We start from the raw sequence: 26118 nt of genomic DNA, 5'->3' as shown, positions 1-26118 counted from the left end.
AAGACTTTGCCTCCTCTTCCCTCTTAACACCTTGGGTTTTACATTTCCCTCCCCCCTAAAATCATAAATTTTAACCTAAAAGTGGCTCAGAGGATAGAGCGTTCGCCTTATGCGAATCGTCGATGCGAATTCTACATCCGGCTTGCACCGACCACAGTGCTGACGTAAAATATCGTCAGTGGTAGACGGATCATGGGCTTGAGTCCCCTTGCCGTCTGGCTGACCGAGGGAGGTTTTCGTGATTTCTCTGTCCATGTAACGCTAATGCGGGTTAGTTCCATCAAAAAGTCCTCCACGCACGCAAATTTGTCCCCAATACTTGATCCAGGAGTTCCCTTGTCATCTGGATTGGGTTCAAAATTACAAGACTACGGAGTTGAACAATGGTAATCGTAAACCCTAAATTGGGGAGGCTATTCAATGACTTTTCTAAAGGAAGAATATTGTAATAAATAAAAAAATGTCTTTAAACTGATAGTTAATTTTCATCAAATTTATTACGCAATTAAAAAGATAGGTTATTATTTAGCATAGTTAAAATACAAAACATATAGATTGGATTGGATAGATGTAATCTTTTCTGAAGAGGATGTTTTGATTTTGAAGAAGTACGAAAATAGACATAAGACTTAGGTAAAAATTAAAAGTAATATGCACCGGCCAAATTTAAAAAAAAAAAAAAATTGTACGTTATACCTGAAACCTAATTGAAACATATATTTATTAAATCTAATTATTCGGTTTATGAGCAATAATGATTTTCACAATCAAATATGTTTTTATTTTCAAATAAAACTCATACTTCTGCTTTCCAGCACTGTTTTATGGCAACTTTTTTTTTTTACTTATAATGCCATTTACTGAACTCATAACAGTTCAAAAAATGTTATACTGTATTTTACTTCATAATACTAAATTGCTTTCGATTATTTATTGTATATTTATAATATAAATAATATAAATTAATATATAAATTAATATATAATAATATAATTAACTATAATATAAATTGGATTAAAGCACACTCAGGCATTGAAGGGAATGAAGAGGCCGACTGGGTTGCTAAGGAAGCCACTAAGCTTGGCCAGATTGATTTTGAGATCCCGGGTGAAAAATGCGAAATTAAATCTTACATTAAGAACATTACTTTTAACCGCTGGAGAAATGACTGGAGGTCTAGTGACAAGGGAAGACAAACCTATAAATTTTTTAAAGACCCAAGCATAAAGCGCCTGCAGGCCAATTTTTATTTAAACCAGCTCCTTACTGGCCACGGAGTGTTCGGGACCTATCAACAAAAATATTTCAAAAAATCAGCTTCATGCATTTACTGTGGAGTGAGACAGGACATTGATCATCTACTTAAGCACTGTCCAAGATTCCGGGCACTTCGTGGAACCCACATGAATAATTGCGAAGAGGAACATCAATTCTTCGCTATATTGACCTGCAGGAAAATTGTGACTCAAATTATTAAACAAACCCTCGAGGACATTCTAGCCCCAGATCAACTGGCTCCAGTCATGAACCAACAATAGAGCATGTCATCGTTAATTTTTACTAATCAACTTTTAGCCTTACATTTTGAATTTTTATCTACTTTTGATTTTAGACTTCATAGACTTCTAGTCAGACTTTTACTTTTAGACATTTACTATTTGGACTTTTAGCTTTCATTGATTTTAGTTTTGAGATTTTTTATCTCTTGTTTCCTCATTAATATAATCATTTAATTCTCGACATTTACACCGGCGCTATTGGGTTTCATTGCCTTTAACACATGTTTTTAATTGTCAAACTTTATTGTTAATCCACTTTTAACTGATCACCACCACTGTCATTTGGCGAAATTTTACTGTAACTTTAGTTTTTAGAGAAATTTTATTGTAATAATTTTACTTTTATCTCCGTATACCCCCCTGGGGTGGGTCGGAGTTCAACCTTACTTATTGTATATTTATTTGTTCAGTTATTTTTGATCAAATTTCTTAAGCCGGTACGGTTTTGGGAGCTGGCGGTACAAGTTTGGCAACTGATTTCTTAAATCGCAACTCTTTCAAAACTTGTAAAAATAATTTTCATTACTTAGTGCACAAATATCATTTTTAAAAAAAATTAAGGTAAGTAGCTGAATAACTGTATTTTCAGACTAAAATATTTAAAATGTAACTATCAGGAATTTGAGACAGATAAAAATTAAAATGCGAAAAATGGTGCGATTTAGGTAACACCCCCCCCCCTATGTGAAAAAGTGACCTTCTTCCTGCAAATTCTTTTACTATATTAATATGCTTTCTATAATTGTAAGTTTGTCCATGGCAGTTTTTATATATTCCTACCCAAGTCAAAATTTTTGATGGTTTTCATTGATGGACAGACAATCTTGATGCTAACCATCAATAATTCCATTATAAGCCATTATATTTTTTGATGGCCAACATCATAAGTAACCATCACCTTAATGTAGGAATTCGGACTGATTTATGATGGTCCAACATAAGAATAGCAGCTTGGTTGATGATTTGTTTATGTTGAACCATCACGAATTTCCATCATAGTATCTTAGAAATCAAGTGTTGGAACGATCAGGAACAACCATCATCTTAAGGTGGGAATTCGGGCTGATTTATGATGGTCCAACATAAGAATAGCAACTTGTTTGATGATTTGTTCATGCTGAACCATCACGAATTTCCATCATCGTATCTTAGAAATCAAGTGTTGGAACGATCAGGAACAACCATCATCTTAAGGTAGGAATTCGGACTGATTTATGATGGTCCAACATAAGAATAGCAGCTTGGTTGATGATTTGTTCATGTTGAATCATCATGAATTTCCATCATAGTATCTTAGAAATCAAGTGTTGGAACGATCAGGAACAACCATCATCTTAAGCTAGGAATTCGGACTGATTTATGATGGTCCAACATAAGAATAGCAGCTTGGTTGATGATTTGTTCATGTTGAACCATCACGAATTTCCATCATAGTATCTTAGAAATCAAGTGTTGGAACGATCAGGAACAACCATCATCTTAAGGTAGGAATTCGGGCTGATTTATGATGGTCCAACATAAAAATAGCAGCTTGGTTGATGATTTGTTCATGTTGAACCATCACGAATTTCCATCATAGTATCTTAGAAATCAAGTGTTGGAACGATCAGGAACAACCATCATCTTAAGGTAGGAATTCGGGCTGATTTATGATGGTCCAACATAAAAATAGCAGCTTGGTTGATGATTTGTTCATGTTGAACCATCACGAATTTCCATCATAGTATCTTAGAAATCAAGTGTTGGAACGATCAGGAACAACCATCATCTTAAGGTGGGAATTCGGGCTGATTTATGATGGTCCAACATAAGATTAGCAACTTGTTTGATGATTTGTTCATGCTGAACCATCACGAATTTCCATCATCGTATCTTAGAAATCAAGTGTTGGAACGATCAGGAACAACCATCATCTTAAGGTAGGAATTCGGACTGATTTATGATGGTCCAACATAAGAATAGCAGCTTGGTTGATGATTTGTTCATGTTGAACCATCATGAATTTCCATCATAGTATCTTAGAAATCAAGTGTTGGAACGATCAGGAACAACCATCATCTTAAGGTAGGAATTCGGACTGATTTATGATGGTCCAACATAAGAATAGCAGCTTGGTTGATGATTTGTTCATGTTGAACCATCACGAATTTCCATCATAGTATCTTAGAAATCAAGTGTTGGAACGATCAGGAACAACCATCATCTTAAGGTAGGAATTCGGGCTGATTTATGATGGTCCAACATAAAAATAGCAGCTTGGTTGATGATTTGTTCATGTTGAACCATCACGAATTTCCATCATAGTATCTTAGAAATCAAGTGTTGGAACGATCAGGAACAACCATCATCCTAAGGTAGGAATTCGGGCTGATTTATGATGGTCCAACATAAAAATAGCAGCTTGGTTGATGATTTGTTCATGTTGAACCATCACGAATTTCCATCATAGTATCTTAGAAATCAAGTGTTGGAACGATCAGGAACAACCATCACCTTAAGGTAGGAATTCGGGCTGATTTATGATGGTCCAACATAAAAATGGCAGCTTGGTTGATGATTTGTTCATGTTGAACCATCACGAATTTCCATCATAGTATCTTAGAAATCAAGTGTTGGAACGATCAGGAACAACCATCATCTTAAGGTGGGAATTCGGGCTGATTTATGATGGTCCAACATAAGAATAGCAACTTGTTTGATGATTTGTTCATGCTGAACCATCACAAATTTCCATCATCGTATCTTAGAAATCAAGTGTTGGAACGATCAGGAACAACCCTCATCTTAAGGTAGGAATTCGGACTGATTTATGATGGTCCAACATAAGAATAGCAGCTTGGTTGATGATTTGTTCATGTTGAACCATCACGAATTTCCATCATAGTATCTTAGAAATCAAGTGTTGGAACGATCAGGAACAACCATCATCTTAAGGTAGGAATTCGGACTGATTTATGATGGTCCAACATAAGAATAGCAGCTTGGTTGATGATTTGTTCATGTTGAACCATCACGAATTTCCATCATAGTATCTTAGAAATCAAGTGTTGGAACGATCAGGAACAACCATCATCTTAAGGTAGGAATTCGGACTGATTTATGATGGTCCAACATAAGAATAGCAGCTTGGTTGATGATTTGTTCATGTTGAACCATCACGAATTTCCATCATAGTATCTTAGAAATCAAGTGTTGGAACGATCAGGAACAACCATCATCTTAAGGTAGGAATTCGGGCTGATTTATGATGGTCCAACATAAAAATAGCAGCTTGGTTGATGATTTGTTCATGTTGAACCATCACGAATTTCCATCAGAGTATCTTAGAAATCAAGTGTTGGAACGATCAGGAACAACCCTCATCTTAAGGTAGGAATTCGGACTGATTTATGATGGTCCAACATAAGAATAGCAGCTTGGTTGATGATTTGTTCATGTTGAACCATCACGAATTTCCATCATAGTATCTTAGAAATCAAGTGTTGGAACGATCAGGAACAACCATCATCTTAAGGTAGGAATTCGGGCTGATTTATGATGGTCCAACATAAAAATAGCAGCTTGGTTGATGATTTGTTCATGTTGAACCATCACGAATTTCCATCATAGTATCTTAGAAATCAAGTGTTGGAACGATCATTAACAACCATCATCTTAAGGTAGGAATTCGGGCTGATTTATGATGGTCCAACATAAAAATAGCAGCTTGGTTGATGATTTGTTCATGTTGAACCATCACGAATTTCCATCATAGTATCTTAGAAATCAAGTGTTGGAACGATCAGGAACAACCATCATCTTAAGGTAGGAATTCGGGCTGATTTATGATGGTCCAACATAAAAATAGCAGCTTGGTTGATGATTTGTTCATGTTGAACCATCACGAATTTCCATCATAGTATCTTAGAAATCAAGTGTTGGAACGATCAGGAACAACCATCATCTTAAGGTAGGAATTCGGGCTGATTTATGATGGTTCAATATCATAAGAAAAATCCCAAATTGTTTTGATGGTATATTCCTGAGAACCTTCCATTCGATTCTAAATTTTCCTTCGTGGAGATCTTTTTGATGGAACTAATCCGCATTTGCGTTACATGGTGAGGAATATCTTTCACAGTTAGCCTGCCGGCAAGGGGACTCTATAACCCATGATCCGTCTACGACTGAAAATATTTTACGTCAGCGCTGTGGTCAATGACAAATAATGAATAACATAAAATCATTAAAAAGAAGACATTAAAAATGGAAAAATGTAAAAAATTAAGTTAAAAGTCAATGAACTGCTTGAGACACCCAAGAAGTAGGAAGCGCAGGTTCCAATAAGACCCGGAACCTGCACTCCCTACTTCTTCTACGGGTGTTTTTATCTACCATGTTATATAATATGATCTTGTATGTAATCTTGACGTAAACCCTAAACAAATAGGGTGGGTCGTGTCACTATGCAATATATATCAGCGCTGTGGTCAGTGCAAGCCGGGTACGGAATTCATATCGACCAGCCATCGCAGGGATTCGAACCCGGTTCACCTTATTGGAAAGCGAATGCTCTGCCCCGGAGCCACCATGGCTCTGCAAATGAAATTGGTGATGTTTAAAAAAAGGAAAAACAGTTTATTCTGGAATTAATTTTCATTTATTTTTCTTAAGTTTTGCGCCTCTCTAAGCCTCCGTCAGGGGATTGATGTCCTCTTTTGCTCCCGCCCCCGCTAATTGCGCAACAGGAGGGGGGGAAGTCAATGTCTTCTTCAGAGAAAGTGAAGAATATTTTTTCCATTACTAGGATTTATAATAGTTGTTTTTTTCCAGCATTTGATTGATTAAAAATTTGATTTAAATTCATGAAAAATTTATTCATAAAGTACCTAAAAATTATAAATAAAAGAGAGGGAAGTCTTCCCTCCGGAAGTAGGGGCTTTTTGTTTGACACTGCTTGACTATGGGTATTTTCCCAAAGTTTCAAAACTTTATTAATATTTTTCATTATTCATCATTTTTTTGATCTGATTTGAATGAACAAGATATGGGACTAATTTTAGTCTAAAAATGCATTATTTCGTAAATAATCATAAAAATATTTATATTAAATTGATGGCAAAGCCAAATAAATACATGAATGTCAACTTTCCCCATGTTAACTACAACAAAAAAAAATGTTGCCTCTTGAGCAAATGTTATTTACTATTTGATTTTCAATACAATGAATTTCATTTGGCCACTACGACCAATAATTGATTTAATATTAATATATAGGGTTGTTGAAAGGTAAAGTTTTTAAGTGTATATTAAGGTAAATTTCACTTACCTTAATTGTTCTTGCTTTGCCAATTTAAATATTGCAAGAATCTGCGATTTCCACATCGATACGGTAATTATGTAAATATTGTATCGGGGTTCCTGAAGTTCTTTGAAAAAATTAATTGTAATTATTTCGACCATTATGCTTGTGAAACCTGGACCATATCTTTTTCGGAGTAGGTTATGTTGGGTATACCTTTGAGAGAAAGCTCTTGAAATGTATTTTTGGAGGAGTTCAAAAAAATGGTGTGTGATTTACAAGAACAAATTTAGAGCTTTATCTCTCATATAATGAACCTGACATTATTAACTTCATTAAACGACTAAGAATAAAATGAGCAGGTAACGTTATCAGAATAGATGATACCACAAAAAGAGTTTCCAGTGTCAGACCAATTGGCATACGAAAAAAAAGATAGGCCGAATTTGAGATGGATAGATGGCCTAGAAAAAGACGTTTTGGTCTTAAAAACTAAAAACTGGAAAACGCTAGCAGGAAAAAGTTTAGCATGGAAAAAACTTCTTGAGAACGCCAAGGCCCACCCTGGGCTGTCAAGCCATTGATGATGATGAGCTTTGACCATTTGTCACCATCACTAAACAGGGTGCGGCAAAAATAATCTTGCAGAGTAATCATCATGGAATAGAAGTTCACTAATTTCTTTTTAATTTGTGTGATCATTTCTGTATGTCTACCAATTAAAAAATAAAATATTTTAAAATATGTCTGTTATTATTTTTTGGCGAGCAAAAGATCGTTTAGAGTAGTTTAAGCAAGGAAAACGACAGTCTGAAATCGTTCGTTTGGTCTGTACACTATCGTTTGGTTCCCAATTTTTTTCATCTATAGAACCTTAAATGATAGATCATCTTTTGGTGGAACCCCGAGACTTAATTAGAAAATAAAAATATTTAATGATTGAAATTTGACTAACTGTTTTGAAAATATTTAAGGAATGAATAAGAAATGAAATTTTTTAATCGTATCGTTTTATCAATGTTATTATGTCAAGCAGATTTACAAATCAGGAGCAGCACATAGTTTTTCAATGTATGAATGAATTGAAAATACTATTAAAATTTTCAAAAAGATGTCCTTTTCATTATTCATTCCATATAATGTTTTTAGAAATTTTTAAATTTTGCATTTCCTTCTTCACTAGCATTTTAATTAAATAATTTCATAAAAATAATGAAAATATTAAATAAATAACCATTAATTAATCGGTTATAAAATTTAGTTACAAGTTTCGAAAATCATTAGTAAAATATGTCCTAAATCCCGGAATCCCTGTGACCCTTCTACGTGGAACATCATTTGGGAACCACTGCTATAAAGCAATCGCTACAAAATACGGCCATTTTGAAACGAAATTAAATTTATTTATTAGCAAAAGTCTACTCTTATTATTATTTGTTATATTTTGCTTTTTTATTTACTTTTATTTAAATTTAAAAAAAGAAAATATTTGTCCGCTTTTTTTTTTTTTTTTTTTTTTTTTTTTTTTTTTTTTTTTTTTTTGTTGCCTCACCCTGAATATTATTTTGCAAAAATTAGAAGTTTAGTTAAGAATTGAAAATTAAAAGCAATCAGGAATCAAAAAAAGAAATTTATAGTTACAATTATTTTTGTGTTTTACTTGATTACTTTCTTTTCTTTCTAAAAACTTACATCACAATTTGCTTATGATGCAGAAGCATAAATGATTGCAAAGCAATCATGGTAGTTGATTAAGTGTAGCGAGCAGGGGTGTTAAGTAAAAAATATTATTAATGACTGACACCTACCCACTGTCTCTAAGGCTATGAGTTTCTTATGTTTCGCAAATATTTGAAATTAATATACCATGAATACGAAAATATATGATGCATAATCTCGTATTTCAAAATTTGCGGCCATTTAATATGTATTTGTAAACACCATTATACGTTTCTTTTATATATATATATATTTAAATGTATGTTTGTATGAGAACAGATCTTTAAATGTAGTGGAACACTATATGGTACCCTGTTAATATTGACATATCCACTCAGTGCCGTAGCGAGCTTAACTCGCGCCCGGGGCACAATACCTTTTTAGCGCCCCCCCATTCGAAAACCATCTAATATTACAAGTAAAATATATTCGCAAAGTAATAAAGTCATAGGCTCAAGTTAGGCATTAAATTTGAGACAAAAAATGTGGTTGAGAAAACAAGACTAGATTTTGAAATGTATATGATCATCTAGAATTAGTTCAAAAGATACCTATTATTTATTTTACATATTTATAAAGAAATATTTTAAAAACACGCAGTTTTAAAACAATAAAAAAGTAAATATTTATTATCTCTAAAGAGATACATATATTTAATAATATGATTATAATACATTAATAAAACTAATTACTATGTATAAATTTTCCGCTTTTGATGAAGCAAATTTACCAATAATATCATCAAAGTTGATCATTTCAAATTTTTCACCTTCCACACTTAAAAATGCTAAGTCACTTAGGAGACTTAGGCGATCTTGTCCCATCGTTGATCGTAGATATGTCAAAATTAATTTTAATTTGCTGAATGACCATTCGCAGCTAGCAATTGATACTGAGATAGTCAGGAGTATTTGAAGTGCCACTCTCAGGTTTGAAAAAACATCTTCCATACAGGATTATAAAAGTAAGAGATTCTAATGGAGTTTTAAGTTCAATTTCTTTTCTACTGCGGAGTAACATTTTGGAGTCACATACTCCGATAAAGAGTTCTATTCCATTGAAATCTGTATTATAAAATTCACCCAAATTTTTTAAAAAAATTTCAAGGTCGTTATTAACATTATCCTTGTTTAATAAATTTTCAACGTCTAGTAGAAATCCAAATTTGAAATTAAGGTCACTTAATCGTGTACACATTTCTTGTTGGAGACGATCAAGAACACATTTCATAACGCGAGAAATTTCACTTTCTGCGTCTTCTTACACGTATGATAGTTTTGACAAGCGTAGAAAAAAGTTGTTGGTTTTAGGTTGTCCCCCAGATAAGCCATATTTACGAGCTAATATTTACGCCAATTTTACGGTAATTAGCCATATTTACGGTAATAAGCCATGTTTACGGTAAATTAAGAGCTCTTTGTTTAATTGAACACTGTTAACAAATTTTTTCATACCCTATTCACTGAATAATACAATCGTCGAGTAGATGTAGTAAGTAATCTTATTTGTTTTACTACTAACCAAGAATGCCTTGAACGATAGTAACACAGTGAAATATACACTATAATTTATGCTAACATTAAACTTATAACATTTAATAACATTTCATTTTTATTCAAAGCAGAGCGCGATGACAACGACGCAAAACTGAAAAATACAGGCACAAAATAACTTAAACGTTAATATTTCGGGTATTTACCTAATTTGTAGCGGAATTCCACAACCTGTCGCAAGTGTCACGGATATGTACAGTCACGGAAAAAAGTATCCGGAGAGTAACAAATAAAGAATCCTTAATTTTCTTAAACAGATAATTCTCAGGCACACAACAAATACGGCGTTTGAGTCCTTTCCTAGAAACAGGAAAACGCTGTATTTGATGTGTGTCTGAGAAGTATCTATATTAAAAAATAGACAATCATTCAGTTGTTATTTTACGGATATTTTTTTCCGTGACTCTACATATAAATATATAAGAGTGTTATAGTTATCGTTTTAAAATAACAAGCGTAAGCTACATTGCGTTTATAGAAATAAAAATAAATCGTGTTCTGAAAGAAAGAATGTTTGTACTTTGTACACTGTACAAACATACAAACACTTTATACACTGATGTTTGTACTTTGTACACTGCAAATATTTGGAGATAATATATGTAACCACACAGCGTAGATGCCATAAGGAAGTGCTGACAGACACAGGTCGAGTCAGCCCTGCCATTAGAAAAGACGTGTCATTTCTATTATGAATATATTATTACAGCTTGACTAGTGTTCCTTTTTATTTACGAATTAACAGTTATTATATTTCACTGGCACTAAATTTAAAATATATTTTCCAGAAATAAATTATAATAAAAATAAAAATTATCCAACAATTTTTTTGTTTTGTTGACCATTTGGCGCCCTTTTGTGAGTAGCCCCCCCTTGCTCCCCCCTCGCTACGCCACTGTATCCACTCTTGTCTTATGCAGTCGTTTGCTCGTTCAAGCTTATGATTTTTCAAACTTATAATTGGATAATTAAGGAACTACAAATCAAAAATGACTGTTAATATAAGAAATAAGCGTATTCAACCATAACATTATGAATCATGTTATTAAAATTCATTATTCAAATAGTCTCAAATGACAGATAAAAAGCAAATTAAGATTTTATTTTTTCACCACACAAACCTTATTTTTTAATTTGCTAATTAACAATCAAGCGTTTTGTGATGTAATTGTACACGAAAGTGCAATGCTAATCTGCCGAAATTTGCAGAGAAATTTCGAGTGATGAATAACAGAAATATTCCATTTATGATTGCACTATCCCCATGTCCCTCGTGTTTTTTTTTTTTTTTAAATAAATAAATAAATTTTTGAGGGACAGAATATATTTATAAAATCTTTTATGGGGGGGGGGGCATATTTTTTCTTAGATTTATTATCTCATCAATTCACATATCCGCAAGCACAAAATAATAAAACACATTTTATTTTATAACTAAGGTATTATCAAGCTATATAAATAACAGTTCTGTTTCTTATAAAACACTTTTATTCACAAACAACACAACAGTAACAAATATGAAGTACCCGTAACGGGATAGTTAAAATATTATAAAACAAACTAAAAAAAACCCGTAACGGGTTATAAAAAAACTCAAATTCCAAAACAAAACTAATCTCTAAAAAAAACCAACTCTCTTTTTCTACAAAAAGTCTTCTAATTTTATCGTCTGCTTTTATTTTAGAGTTTATCTCTTCATGTGGTTAATTTATTTTATTCATGCTTTTGCTAGCCAATTATTTTTATAATATTTTTAGACTTTATAGTATTAATAAATAACGGTAAAATTTTACGGATAAAAATATCAGCAATACCATAATTTTTACAGGCATAAAATTTTGCGGAAAATAAAAATGTATTTTAGAGAAAATGAATCAGTTTTGAAACGTGTTCTACATAGAGTTGCTCATTTTTCTGCATAGCAATATATAATTTGATTTCAACTACAGTTAAAGACTTTTTTGTATTAAATTAATATAAGTTTCGCTGTTAAAAGATATTCTCATTACAAGCACAATTGGGTATACTATAGCCTACGTCACAGGTTGTGTCATTCCTACTAAATTTAACCCATGAAAGGCATTTTCTGCGAGCCTAACTTCAAGCCACAAATAAACAAACGAAGTGTTCGATCGTTTAAATAGCTGCTCGCCAGATTTTATTGCATTATAAAGAAAAGTTATTGAAACTAAATACAACTAAATAAACAACAACAACTAAAACAAATAACAACAACTACTAATAACAATAACTAAATAAACAACAACTAAATTCCATTCGTTTAGCATTGCGTCATATGTTGCTCCTACTAAATCGAAGTAGTTGTGTTTTTTTCATATTATACCCAATTGGTCACGTTTTATATGTAAAATATATATTTTCATTACCAGCACAGGTGTTTATGTTTCTTTAAAAAACAACAAAAACACATCTGTACTAACACATTTCTTTTTTATATTTCTCAAGAAATACTTAAACAATCATTCTATAACTTCAGAAATGTTTAGATCATGTGATTTTTCACACTTATCAATGTGTTTTAAAGCTTTTTTTTAGAGGTTTGAGGGGTCGATAGTAAATTGCAAACGGAAAATAATATTTTTGAACACCCTATGCCAAAAAATTGTAGCAGTAAAATGTGGACATTCTTATAAAAAACTAATTTCTTTAATCTTTTTCTATTTTTTGCTATAACTTTAAAAATATCTAATAAAATTAAACAAAACTTCTAGAGCAATTTAAAATTAAATTTTTTTAAAATTTAAAATTTGAGAAACAATTATTAAAAACTCTGCAAGATATAAATAATTAAAGTGGTTCTTTTATACTACCAATAAAATTTTAAATAAAAATAATTAAACTATAATTATATGAAAAGTACCAAGTTTCTCTATAATACATAGATTTTTATTTATATTGCGGGTGATAATGTTTCTCTGTAAAATATATTATGTTATTAAAAGCACAGAAGAATTTTATTTAAATCACAAGTGATCACGTTTCTTTGTAATATCTAGATTTTTTATTAAAAGTACAGGTCGCGATGTTTTTCTGTCAAATATATAAATTTGCTAAAAACACACATGAAGCTGTTTTTCTTTAAAATGCATAATTTAATTTTAAACACAGGTGATCACTTTTCTCTTTAATAATTTAAGTTTTATATAAAATACAGGTGATTTTTTTTCCCGTAAAATATACAATTTTATTAAAAGCACATAAAAACATGTTATCTGAAAATATTTAATTTTATTTAGAGCACTGGCGAAGACGTTTCTCTTTAATATGTAAATTTTTCTTAAAATTACAGGTAAGGATGTTTCTTTGTAAATTACATAATTTTATTAAAACAAAAATGAAGATGTTATCTTTAAAAAATATAATTTTATTTATAGCACAGATAATCACGTTTCCCTGTAATATTTAGATTTCTCTTAAAAGTATGAGTGATAATGATTCTCTGTAAAATATATACTTTTATTTAAAGCACAAGTGATCACGTTTTTTTCCCTTCTTTCCTTTTTTAAGTTACGAATTTTTTATTAAAAATACATGTGACGATATTTCTATGCAAAACATATAATTTTATTAAAATCACAGATAAAGATGTTTCGGTGTAAAATACAAAAAAATATTTAATGCATGGGTGATCATGTTTCACTATAGTATATATAATTTTTTTTTATTAAAAGCACAGCTTTCTCTTAAATGTACAGGTAATAATGTTTCTCTGTAAAATATATAATTTTTTTAAAGCACAAGCGATCCCTTTCTTATTTATTAATTATTTTTATTTTAAAGTTACGGTATTTTTTTTATTAAAAATACATGTGACGATGTTTCTATGCAAAATATATATTTTTATTTAAAGTCGAGATTAAGATGTTTCGCTATAAAATACATAAAATTATTTAAAGTATGGGCGATCACGTTTCACTATAGTATATTTTTAATAAAAGCAATGGTAATTTCATTTTTCTGTAAAATATATAATTTTATTAAAAGCACAGATTTCTTTTAAAAGTACCGGTGATAATGGTTCTCTCTAAAATATATAATTTTATTTAAAGTACAGGTAATCACGTGTTCTCTCTTTTTTTTAAAGTTAAGGATTTTTTTTTTAAATTAAAAGTACACGTGACGATGTTTCTATGCAAAAGATATAATTTTACTAAAAACACAGATTAAGATGTTTCGCTGTAGAATAAATAAATAACATAAATTTAATAAAATAAATAAAATTATTTAAAGTATATGCGATAACGTCTTACTATAGTACATTTTTATTAAAGGCAAAGGTAATCCTATTTTCCTGTAACATATATAATTTTATGAAAAGCACAGATGAAGATGTTCTCTCGAAAATATGTAATTTATTTTAAGTACAGGTGATCACGTTTCTCTGTAATACAATACTTTAATTAATAGTAAAGGTAACGATGTTTCTCTTTAAATAGATAGCTTTATTTTCAGCTCAAATGAAGTTTTTCTATGAAATACATAAAGTGTCCACTAAAATTCGTATCCACCCTCTTAACTGCTGAACAGTTTCAGTTATAAGTCAGAAAAGAAAAGTAATGTCTATGAATAATAAAGTGAGAAAAATCTCCAAGATGAAACAGCTTACTTCCCTATAAGATGGAAAACTGTAATACAATTTAAAACACTACCAGATAACAACGTAGTTAGTGCTCCTAACTACGGTACATAACAGATATTTCAATCCATTACTAAGAGGACAGTATATTTCCTTTCATAGTTTACATCCGTTACTAAATGGAAATTACCTCTTTTTATAGTGGGAATTATATGTTTAGAAAGTGAAAATTATCTTCTTTCATAGAAGAAAATATGGTGGTGAGATTTAACATCAGTAGAAGACATCCGTTACAAAGTAGACAGTATCCCTTTTTACAGTATTCTGTTACAAAATTGAAATTATTGCTTTAGCAGCAGAAAACATCTATTACTAAGTTAAAAGTATTCCCCTTAAGAAAAACATCAACAAAGATGAAAATACATTTAATTTTGCAGCCGGAAATATCCATTTTAAACAGTGGGAAGCATACCTTTTTATAGTGGAAAGTAATGAGTAAATGCTGAACGAATTTTCTTATGCATATTTCTCTCGTTTTTTTTCTCCTTAAATTTTTGTAATAAGAGCAGTGCGTTATTTTGACTTACTTTAAGGTAAATCGAATTCTAAAGAGCAAATAATTATCCCTTAAATTAAGTAAGAGAAGTTTTATTATATTTGTGTTCTTTGCTCTATTGTCATATTAGGTATCGCATGTTTTCAAAAGAGTTTTTTTTTCTTTACATAAATTTTTGATATGAAGTTTGATTTTGATAGTTATAGTACTTGCTTATAATGTTAGTATGAATGAAAAAAAAAATTAATCGCGGGATAGAAATACGAGAGTATTAACAAAGTCCGATTTATTATTGAAATTAATTTTGAGAAAAAGGATGAAGAAAAATATCCCCCTCCCCCACTCTTAAGGTGCAAGGTACGGGCGCGCAGAAGAGTCTCAGCCCCTGGGGGAGCCGCACGCTGAATGACGTCTTTGTCATTAATCAGTTAGTACCAAATAGCCGACTGCTTACAACCAACGGTTTTATACACCTCCGAATGTCTGCGGGCCGAGCCGACGATTCTTCCCCCCTCCCTTTGAGGTTGCTATGCCAACAGCTCTACACTACTACTTCTGCCTCGTAGATTTTTTTGATTACCTCTGCTCGATCGGAAACATTAGATTTCAGCCCCCCTACATCTCACCCAATCATTGAAAGCAAAGATGTTTACAATAAACAATTGTTTACTTCGCCCGTGCTACTTTTAGCGAAAACCCCGTGCACACCGATTCTGCTGTGAATGCGTGTATGTGTGTGCGTGTGACGAGACGATGTAAAGAGAGAGAGAGGAGGAGGAGAGGGTGAGAGTAGGGGGAAAAGAGTAGAGAACGCCATGTTGTATAAAATTGTTTGAGTTAGTCTGATGTGACGAGCGGGGGATCCCGAAGTCAGCTGATACGGAAGTAAACAATTTCGGATATTCCCTTTCCCCTTCATCCTAAAGTGAATAAACTCTTATGAATATCAAGATATAAGGATACTAAAGGATTATGTGCCATACAAATACCCGATCAATTTATAGGAATATCGCCAACCCGATCGGAAGAACTCCAGTGTAATTAGTCCCCAGAGTATAATCGAGCTGGCGGTAGCGGGGAGAAAAATAAGCGAAGGGTCTCAGAAAACGTCGCGATTGTTGCCTGACCTTCGACACTTTTTTTCCATATCTACCCTTTCTCTCGATTATCGACGTCCACAGACGACTTCAGGATAGATTTGCCAAGGTAAGTACCTATATTTCTTACATTTCAAGAGTGATGATTCTCTACATAAACATTCTTAAAGGTGAGAGAAGTTGAAGAGCTAAGTTGGTAATGTGGCGCCAGCAGCTATAGCAATGCAACATCCCGTGGCGATTTTTACTATGGCGGTTGCGCGAGCACTGTTCTTAACCCTAGCAGCTGAATGTAGTATAGTGTGACGTTCTATGTTCGGCGAATGGGAGCCCTGCTGAACGGAAACTGCTTTACACATTTCATTTTTGATGGACAGCTACTCCAAAACCACACCACCATGCTTTATTTTATCATTTGCTTTTTATATATTTTTCACATTGATGTTCTCTTAAATACTATTTTCACTGTAATTCAAAAACGAGAGCGTTTATTTACGCTTTCATTGAAAAATGATACCATGAATGAGGAACATAAACAAACACTTTTATAATACTGTATTATTGTTTACATTATTGTTCTGTTCCACAAGTTTATACATTACTAAATAATGCTGTAAACTGACCAGTTTGATTTAGAATGCACAATTTCATAGCTAGCATATCGTGCTCAATGGTGACCGCTTTTCATTATAATTTAATTTTGTTTACATTATTGTTCAAACGTTAATACTTTTACAAATCAATACGTTAACAAATAAAGCTATAAAGTGACCATTGCGATTTAGAATACAGTTTTTGATCACATCGTAGCTGTTACATTAATAGCGAACGTGTTTACTATATTGTTCTATGTCACTAATTTATTTGTAACTATTGAAAGCTATAAACTGACTTTAAACTTAATTTAATTCTTAATTATTGTTGTATTTCACAATTTGAAACATTGCTAATTAAAGCTGTAAACTGTCCTGTTTGATGTAGAATGCAAAATTTCTTAGCTAGTATGTCCAGTTCAATGTCGACCACTTCTTATTAAACTTCATTCATTATTGTTTACATTATTGTTCGATTTTTTAACTTGTTGATTCATTTACATTAACAAATAGAGCAATGAACTGACCAGTGTGTTTTAGAATACACAGTTTTGTATGATATGTTTTTTGTTGCATTTATAGTGAATGCTTATTTAATAATATATTGCTTACATTATTGTTCTACTTCACTAATTTATGCATCACTATTTAAAGCTATAAACTGACTAGTTTGAATTTGAATATTTAATTTTGAATACTCAATTTAGTACTATTAGTTGCACTGCTTTTCTAATAATCTATTATTAAAAATATAGTTTCACTAGCAGCTAATTTATCAGTGAGCTTTTCTTTTTATTCATATGAAATATAAAGTTTAGACTTTTTAGTAAGACATATGTTTAAATTTTTATGTATTGTAACTTGTAATATCGCTTTTGATTTTAGACAGATTAGTGACATAACTAAAAGTGATTCGGATACCAATTATTCAGCATATGGCCTTAAGGGAAAAAATATAATAATTATCCATAAGAAGTGTTAATGATAAATAAAAAACTGACTAACAGCTATAAGAAAAAATAGAGCTATGAAATTGAAAAAATGAAAGATAAACATAATTTTTTTTTTCATTAATTCTCCTAACAAAACTTTAAGTGCTAAAAATTATAGATCCGGAATAAAAAAGTATTAATAAAACATTCAAAGAAATATAAGTCTATCAGAACGACCCTTAAAAATTATTACGCTCTCAAAAAACAAATGATCTTCTATAGAAGATCTTAAAAATATCTAAAGAAAATAAAGCTCTATCTAAAAGAAAAGTTAATAAAAAAAAGCAAAAAAAATGTTTTTTTTAAAATTTCCGTAACATAATTGTAGCATTAAAAATCGCAGATTTCTATGTTACGGATAATCTATATTATGGTACAGGAAAAAAAGTGACAAAAAATATAGTAAATCAGAAACTTTCTTTTTAACTGCTGCACTTTTGCAAGCAGAAAAACTTCAAAATGGAAAAAAAATAAAAACTTTCTCAATTTTTAAAATAGAAACTGGAAAAAAAAAGACAATTGACTTGCCTGAATATAATAAAAAAGAAATCAGCAGTGCAAAACTCGTGGTTCGAAGTAATCTGTTATAATTCTTCAATTTTCACTTTACCATTAGTCTTCCAGGACATTTGCAAGCCGTGTATGCAAGTTTTAGAATTTCACAAAAATTTTTAAAAACTATTTCTAATAATGTTTAGTTTTAAAAATACTATTTTAATTAATATTAACTAAATCTATTCAAATTCCAAAAGAAACAAAACTTTACCGAGCATTCAGCCGACCGAATATTCGGTAAAAGGAGCGATTACAAAATATTCGTTGCATCCCTGAGATAGATATATCTAGGCCATTGTTGTTATAAACATGGTGCTTAGTGTTTTTAAAAAGTGCTTAAGGGTGTTTATTTTTGTTTTTTTAAAAGCTCTGAGGGTGCTTTTTTCATTGGGTGTTTTTGAAAAGTGCTTAATTTTCCCTTTCAGAAAATGAGATTTTTTTTCTTTACCATGTGAATTTTCGCTATGTATTATGCAATAGTGTGCTTTTCACATTTTTCTATTTAACGTTTTCACTATTCATTCAGCCACAATCTATTAGCGTATGAAAGTGCCAATCATTTTACAGGTTTGATGAAATACTTGCGAGTCCGCGTGTGCAGTGACTGAGCTGGGTTTGGTGAGATTATTGCACTCTCATGTGCAACTCTGCTGCATTTTGCAAGATATTCTCAATTTCAGGTTTCATTTTCCACCCTCTGAAATTGAACCGAAAAATTTCTCTATATTTTTATGGTGGCTATAATATCAATAAAAGAGTTCTTTTTCAGAAACTAGTTATTTTATCGTGATCATGTTAATTCATTGAAATTTATTTTGCATTTTGTTAATGTATATAGTGTTTAAAAATATTTTTTGAGTGCTTAAAAAGTCCTTAAATGGTGTATATTTTTTGCTGAAATATTTGGCTTTGCACCTGTGTACATAATATATTTCTTTTGGATATCAATATTTTTTTATAAACAATAATATTTAAAAAACATATATATATATCTTGGTATTTAAGCCATAACCAACCATTACAACATAACTACTCAGTTTATGTTTTGTTGATTAAAAAACAAACCCATGTTCTTAATTTTTTTAAGGTATTAACAAAATTCAATAAATTAACTTTTTTGACAGTCGAACATTTAAAAATGTCCTATCAGTAGGATAAATTCATAATGTTTGTTGATTTATAATTTTCATTTTTGGGTTGAAGGAAAATGTTTAAAATTATTTATTTCTACAATGTATTTACTATTGATATATTTAATTATTCTTTAGCTTTTTTAACTGCAAAAACTAAAGTTTATTGATGTTGAATGTCCAATGATTTTAGGTGATTTGTGTATAATTTCATTATGATGTTATGACTATGGTAATCAGGGATGCAGAAAATTCTATTAGTATTCACATAAAGGAAATTTTTTTTAAAATGTTTGCATTGAAATGTTTCTAGACAACTAAGATTTTATCTATATAAAGAAAGCCAATTTTAAGGTAAAACAAGATAAGTCTATAACTAGTGTTATATCTTCAAAGTACTGCTAAATTTAAAGAGATTTATGCAGGTATGTCTAATAATCAGTATAAAATTTTATAACATTGAGCACTTTTAAAAAATATCAACAATTTTCAAACTAATTTTGTTAAAATTGGGTGACATTGAAAGGTTAAAAATATATAGTACACTCGAATCTGTTTATCTCGAACCTCACGGGAAAGGCGAAAAATTCAAGATAAAGAAGAGGTTTCGAGTTATACAGGTACTTTAAAAAAATTAAATTTAATTAAGAAATTCTATTAAAAGTGCTTTAATTGTTTTTAGTAGAAAAACATAGACATTTCTTTAAATTAATTATAACACATACATCTATTTCTATAACACTGAAAAAAAATTTCTAAGATTTTTGGCGTATAACCTTATTTGTTTCGATTATTCTTTTGAGTTTAGAAAGATCGCAAATTTCTTATAGCCAACATTTTCCTGGGATTCTAGAGTAGTTTATAAGAATTCTACAGCTTTTTCTACTTGTTTTGCATTCTATTTTGATTCATCAATATGATCTTCAGCTTCTTCATCTGATATTCCTTTGACATAATCTATGATTTCCGCATCTGTCTGTGTTCCTCATGTTGCCAGGCAGTTGTCCACTTGTAAAAATATTCAAAATTAATGTCAACATTAAATCCAGATTTTATTGCATTCCATTCTGGCAAATCTGGCACTGCATTTTCAGCGTTAACATTTTCTTCTTCTTTACTGATGGCTTCATCAACCTCTTATTCATCATCTTCACAGCTATTCTTAAAACCAGCTTTTTAAAACCATTTTGGATAGTTTTTAGAGACACATTTCTTCAGGCAAAACAGTAATTCTGATAGTGTCTAACTTGCTTCATTGATGGCATCTACAAGTTTGCATAGCAACTGTTTTCTACAGCTTTCTTATCTATGTTGAAAAGCTAACCGCTAATGGTCACTACTCATTAACCCCTCACTTACTGCCAGAATCATTATATGTATTCCTTTCTGTTTAAGGAAGTGCTGGGATATAGTAATTGAAATTCCAAAAAACACCCTCTACCTGTTCATCCCTGCTTCCTGTGGATTCACGAAATTCATCACTGTCTACGAGTTCTACTGATAATGAAAGTTGTGACATTTGTGCTCTATTATTAGAAATTCGAAAAACGGAGGTTTCGAAAAAAAAAATCGACATAAACATGGAAAAAACATTGATTTTAGACAGTAAATCTAGGGAATTTTAGTAATTTCGAGATAAGGAAGTTCGAGATAAACAGGTTCACTTGTATATTTATTTATTTAATATATAATCACAAGCACACACACATATATATATGTATGTATGCATGTAATATATGGTATGCATAAGTCAGCCATTAGTAAATAATAATGAATAAGAAGAATTTAATAAAATATTGAGTGACTCCACTCGAACTTATTTGATCAGAAAAACTGGTTTACAACTGAAGATCTATCTTTACTTTGACTCTCAACTAGCATCAATAGAATACATTATTTGTAAAAATTATTCATTATAATCTTAAATTTGAAAATACAAATTAAAGCATTATTATAATAGAAATAGGAATCACTCATTCAGAGCAATTATATCCAGTTAAACAATTATAATTAAATTCAATTCTTAAATGAAAATCGAGTAAATTTCTAAGTTAGTTAATTTCTTAGAGGCATTCTAGAATATTCAAATGGTTCCACAAAAAAAAAAAAAAAAGTCTCAAGGCGAGCAAAGTCTAACCATAGTCCCTTGTCCACTAAAGTATGACTCAAGCTAAGAGAAAAATTATCCTCTTTGGACATGCATTCAATGTTGACATTCAAACTCGTGCAGACTTAAAAAAATTACTATGCATTCTGTAGTTATTTTTAAGCTGTAAATTTTGAACAAGCATGGTTAAAAAAACAAACCAGGACTCTCTTTCTGGGGCGAAGGGGTCAATAAATTAATACATTTTAGGTGATTTTAAAATTAGTTATTAAATATATACCCATAGCTGCCAACTCTACTGGATTAAATTCTCCTGGTTTTTGTACATTTTAGAAAATTTCCTAACATTGAGTAAGTTTCCTAAAAAAAAATCACTATTGAAATAGAATTTTTGTACAGATTATTTCTTGCTTTAATATTTAAATAAGTATTACTAATGCTACATAATAAAGCAAACCTCATTTATCGAAATCAGTTTAAAGTTTTGTTTGTTATAAAATATTCAGCTCTTTTTTAATTAATTAAAAAAAAATCTTTTACCTATCTTTTATGAATTAAATGCCTAATTAATATTTGAAATAATGAGTAAAGATTAATACATAACATTTCAAGTATGTTTTATGCACAATCACAATTGGAAAATATTGCAGTTTTTCTATTTTGATGACTGTAAAAATACCTTAAGCTCCCTATGTGTAAAATATTAAGTACATTGTATAACAATTATCATTAAATTTATATTTAGTAAAATCTATGTGACTTTCCTATCCATGTTGGCAGCTATGTATACCTTTAAAAAAAAATAGATTTTAAATGTTCACTATTTTTAGATTAAATCTTAGAAAAACACTTTCAAGTTGTTTATCAATTAATAATTTTTTTTAAGGAAGAAATTATGCTCAGAAGATAGTATTTTAGCATACCTTTAATTATTTTTTATAAATTGCGAATTTTTCTCTTGTTTTGACAATGTGTGAGAATTACTTTTTGAAAGATATATATATATAATAGTATAACAGTGTAATTTAAAAAACTGTAGAGGATGAGTTCAGTTATTACATAATATTATAATATAATGTTTAAAACTAATTTTAGAAAACTTAGAATTAAGTTTTTACTACTAAGTTATACTTAAACAAATGAGAAAAAAAGAAAAATGGACAGAATAATTCGACTTTATTTTAATGTTTTCCTTTAGAGAATCATTAATTAAATAAAAAGTATATTGGATTTCTGAGTTTCTGATAGCTTCTGTTAGGGTTGCCATGATATAATTAAAATCATTTGATTTTTTTTCTTGAAAAAAACTCTTAACATAATTTTTATAATATTTAATATGAGCAAACATAGTAAAAAAATATTATTAATCTGAGCATAAAAAATTTTAATACATTTTAATTAATAAAAGTATTCTTAAGGGTGTGATGTTATGAAATCTGATATGGCTGGTAAAAAAAAAGAAAAATCCAAACATTCTGTTAAAAAAAAAGAAAAAAAAAACCGCAAAAAAAATTAGCAAATTTTCAAAAATAAAATTTTTGCAAAATTAAGTAAAAGGGCTTTTTCTATTGCCAGTTTTGAGTACTTATGAACTAATGATCAAATGCATGTTGTAATAAATCATTTAAGCTATCTGTTTGATCCCCTTTTTTTTAAAATTTCATGATTTTAATGATCTATTTTTTAAAATTAAAAAATTTTTATCTTATAATATGCATATTTAAAAGTTTAAAAGGCACATCTTAAATACCCAAATTCGTTAGTACTGTACATTGTTAAAAAATTTTTTTGTCCTTGCGTAAACGTGGTGGCAACAATGTGAGTTTTTTAAAATATCGTTAAAAGGATTTTTTTTTTCTTAGCTCTTTTTAACATCGTCATTGCATATGTAGGAATGTCTTAAGTATACACATGGAACAAGCATTTCACGTTTGTTTTGTCATTATTGATTGGATATTTTTATTTATGTATTTTGTTTTTCTCTCTGTTGAATCAAGAGTCATGACTAAAGTCTCGTTGTGTAACAGTTTTTTTTCTTCTTATCTTCATTGTTGAACAGTTTCTTTTGATTATTTTTTAACTACAAAATCAAGTTTTTGTTGTTTATTTCTCATTTTGAGAAGGAAATTAAACGTCAAGTTTCATAACATTTATTGTTTAAAACCTATTAAAAGCAAAATTTCTCAATTTCGTTCTGGGTCGTTGTGTACTCATAAAGTGCGATATTTTATGAGCAATTTTTTTCTTTGCAATTGTTTAAATGAAATTCTGCTGTGTAATTTATTGCAATTCGTGCTTTATTAACTTACATTATTTCGATACTAATGATGATCTGAAAGTTGTTGAAAAATGCCCTTAAATATATATAAAGGAAAGCTATTAGTGCTATGGCATTTAAACTTTCGATGTCTTGTATTGACTTATTATTTTATTTTAAAGAGTCGTAACTTATGTTTATAAATATCTATGTAAAGAAAAGACACTCACCTCCGTCGCAATTTTAGATGTTCAACTCAACGTCATATTTTGTTTTTCTGCGCGAAAACTATATAACTTCCAAACTTGAAGTAAAAAACGCCATGCGGGCTGCTCTACAATCCGCCGGAATGCTTCTTTGTAGTTAAATTAGGTCAACTGAAATAGTCATATTTATTTATAAACGGAAAACTGATTTTTTTTTTCTTCCAAAATTCCAATTTGTTAGAAAATTAACTGAAAATTTTAAGTGCTATTTTTGCGAATTTTTATCACTTTTTTTACATTGTGTTTTGCTGAGTAAAATTTATTAAGACTTAGAAATTTGAAGTTACGAAGAAAAATGGTGCACTAGAAGAGAAAAAAGAAAGACTAAAGGTTTGACATTTAGCTCGAGAATTATTAAAAGTTAGGGGCCTGTTCAGTCATTTTGTGAAAGGTCCTGTTTTTGTAAAATTGTGAAAAAGCTATTCGTAATTTGTGAGTATAAAATAAGCGTTAAGTCACATTCTTTCGACCAGGGTCCTGCTTTTGTGAATTTGTACAAATAGGGTCCTGTTATTTGGTGTTTAGCCTATACTACTCAACACAGAATATTCATTTCGGACGAATAATGGAAACAGAATCACTCACATTTTTAATAATTTCAATTGACATATTTTAAATAACACAACTTAGTAATGTATCACTTTTAATGTGTTACGCATTAAGTAGACTTAAACAATTCTTAAATTTATAATATTTTATTTAAAAAATTGCCAGAAATTAATTTTTATTTACATAATATTTTATTAATTAATTTTATGAACAAATATAAATTGATCAAATATTTATTTACAAAAAATATTATGATATAATATTAATAAGAATGTGCACACGATGTTTGTAAAAGTAGAAATATTTTCTTAGAATACTACATTTGGAATTTAAACTTAGAGAAACTTGGAAAACTTAGTTTGTCTAGAGCCGTCTTTCTCCCCCCCCCCCTACAGGAAGGGTTTATTGCATTAACAAAACAATAATGGAGATAAACAAATTTGTGAAGGGTCCCATTAAAAGATAAATTATTTTGTAAGGAGTCCGTTTTTATGAAAAAATATTTTGTGAAGGATCCCTTCTTCTAAACAGACCTCTGATAGTTAATAGTTGAAACTGTTTGTTTTATACAAAGGAAGTAAGAACAATTGTTTCGAGTTTTGTAGAGCAGAGGAAGGAGAACTTTAAATCTTAAATATGAGACCTAAAATTTTATCTTTTCAAGGTAGCTTAGTTAATCATAAATATATTATATTAATATAATGTTTTTCCTTCTTAATTTTACGAAATTCTAATTTTTTTTCAACTTAAAATCAATGTTTTGTTTTAATTTAAAAAATGATCTTTGTGTCTGCTTTTCATGGAATTTATTTTTTCAGTTTTTTTTTTTGCTTTACATATTTTATAATCTTCGTTCAGCAGCCGACCCAGTTTTTGGGTTTACGGCAACTAATGTTCCATTCACTTTCAGGGGTCTGTTTAGAAGAAATTTGGGTCCGTTAACGGACCCTTCACAAAATATCTTTTCATAAAAACGGATCCTTCACAAAATATTATAACTTAAAAACGGACCCTTCACAAATTTGTTAATCATCATTATTGTTTTGTTAATCAAATAAACCATTTCCAAGAAGGGGGGGGGGAGAAAGACAGATGTAAACGAACTAAATTTTGTCTTCGGCAGACGCTTCTTCCTTTATTCGTCCGAAATGAATATTTTGCGTTCAGCAGTATAGGCTAAATACCAAATATTTATATGTTGCATCGCTAATTTAGTAGCTGCAATTGCTGTTTATTTTTTTAAAATTTAATTTTTTAAAATATAATTTTACAGTGTTGAGCGTAATCTTGTATGTTTTTACAATTTA

At 30.2% G+C, this 26118-nt stretch overlaps 1 protein-coding gene across 7 annotated transcripts in view; it reads left to right on the top strand.

Moving 5' to 3' along the window:
* The first annotated feature begins 15617 nt into the window (after positions 1 to 15617).
* LOC107448853 (transcriptional repressor p66-beta) overlaps positions 15618 to 26118 on the top strand; it is a 51132-nt gene continuing 40631 nt past the window's right edge. For 3 of the 7 annotated variants that reach the window (XM_043046081.3, XM_043046078.3, XM_071186505.2), the window contains exon 1: positions 16908 to 17035. Coding sequence is in view for 1 of the 7 variants with exons in the window: in XM_043046073.3 (XP_042902007.1) it covers positions 17000 to 17035 (36 nt within the window). In the remaining 6 variants the exon portion in view is untranslated. Of the gene's footprint in view, positions 16472 to 16628; positions 17036 to 26118 lie in introns of those variants that run through there. The other 4 variants (XM_043046080.3, XM_043046077.3, XM_043046074.3 and 1 more) reach the window with 3 other exon arrangements.

Source organism: Parasteatoda tepidariorum, chromosome 9, assembly GCF_982258835.1.
Source record: "Parasteatoda tepidariorum strain Cologne lab strain chromosome 9, Ptep-v5.0, whole genome shotgun sequence".
Classification (NCBI taxonomy): Eukaryota; Metazoa; Arthropoda; class Arachnida; order Araneae; family Theridiidae; genus Parasteatoda; species Parasteatoda tepidariorum.
Note: the sequence above shows the minus strand (reverse complement) of the source record. Positions and strands in the feature narration are given on the sequence as shown.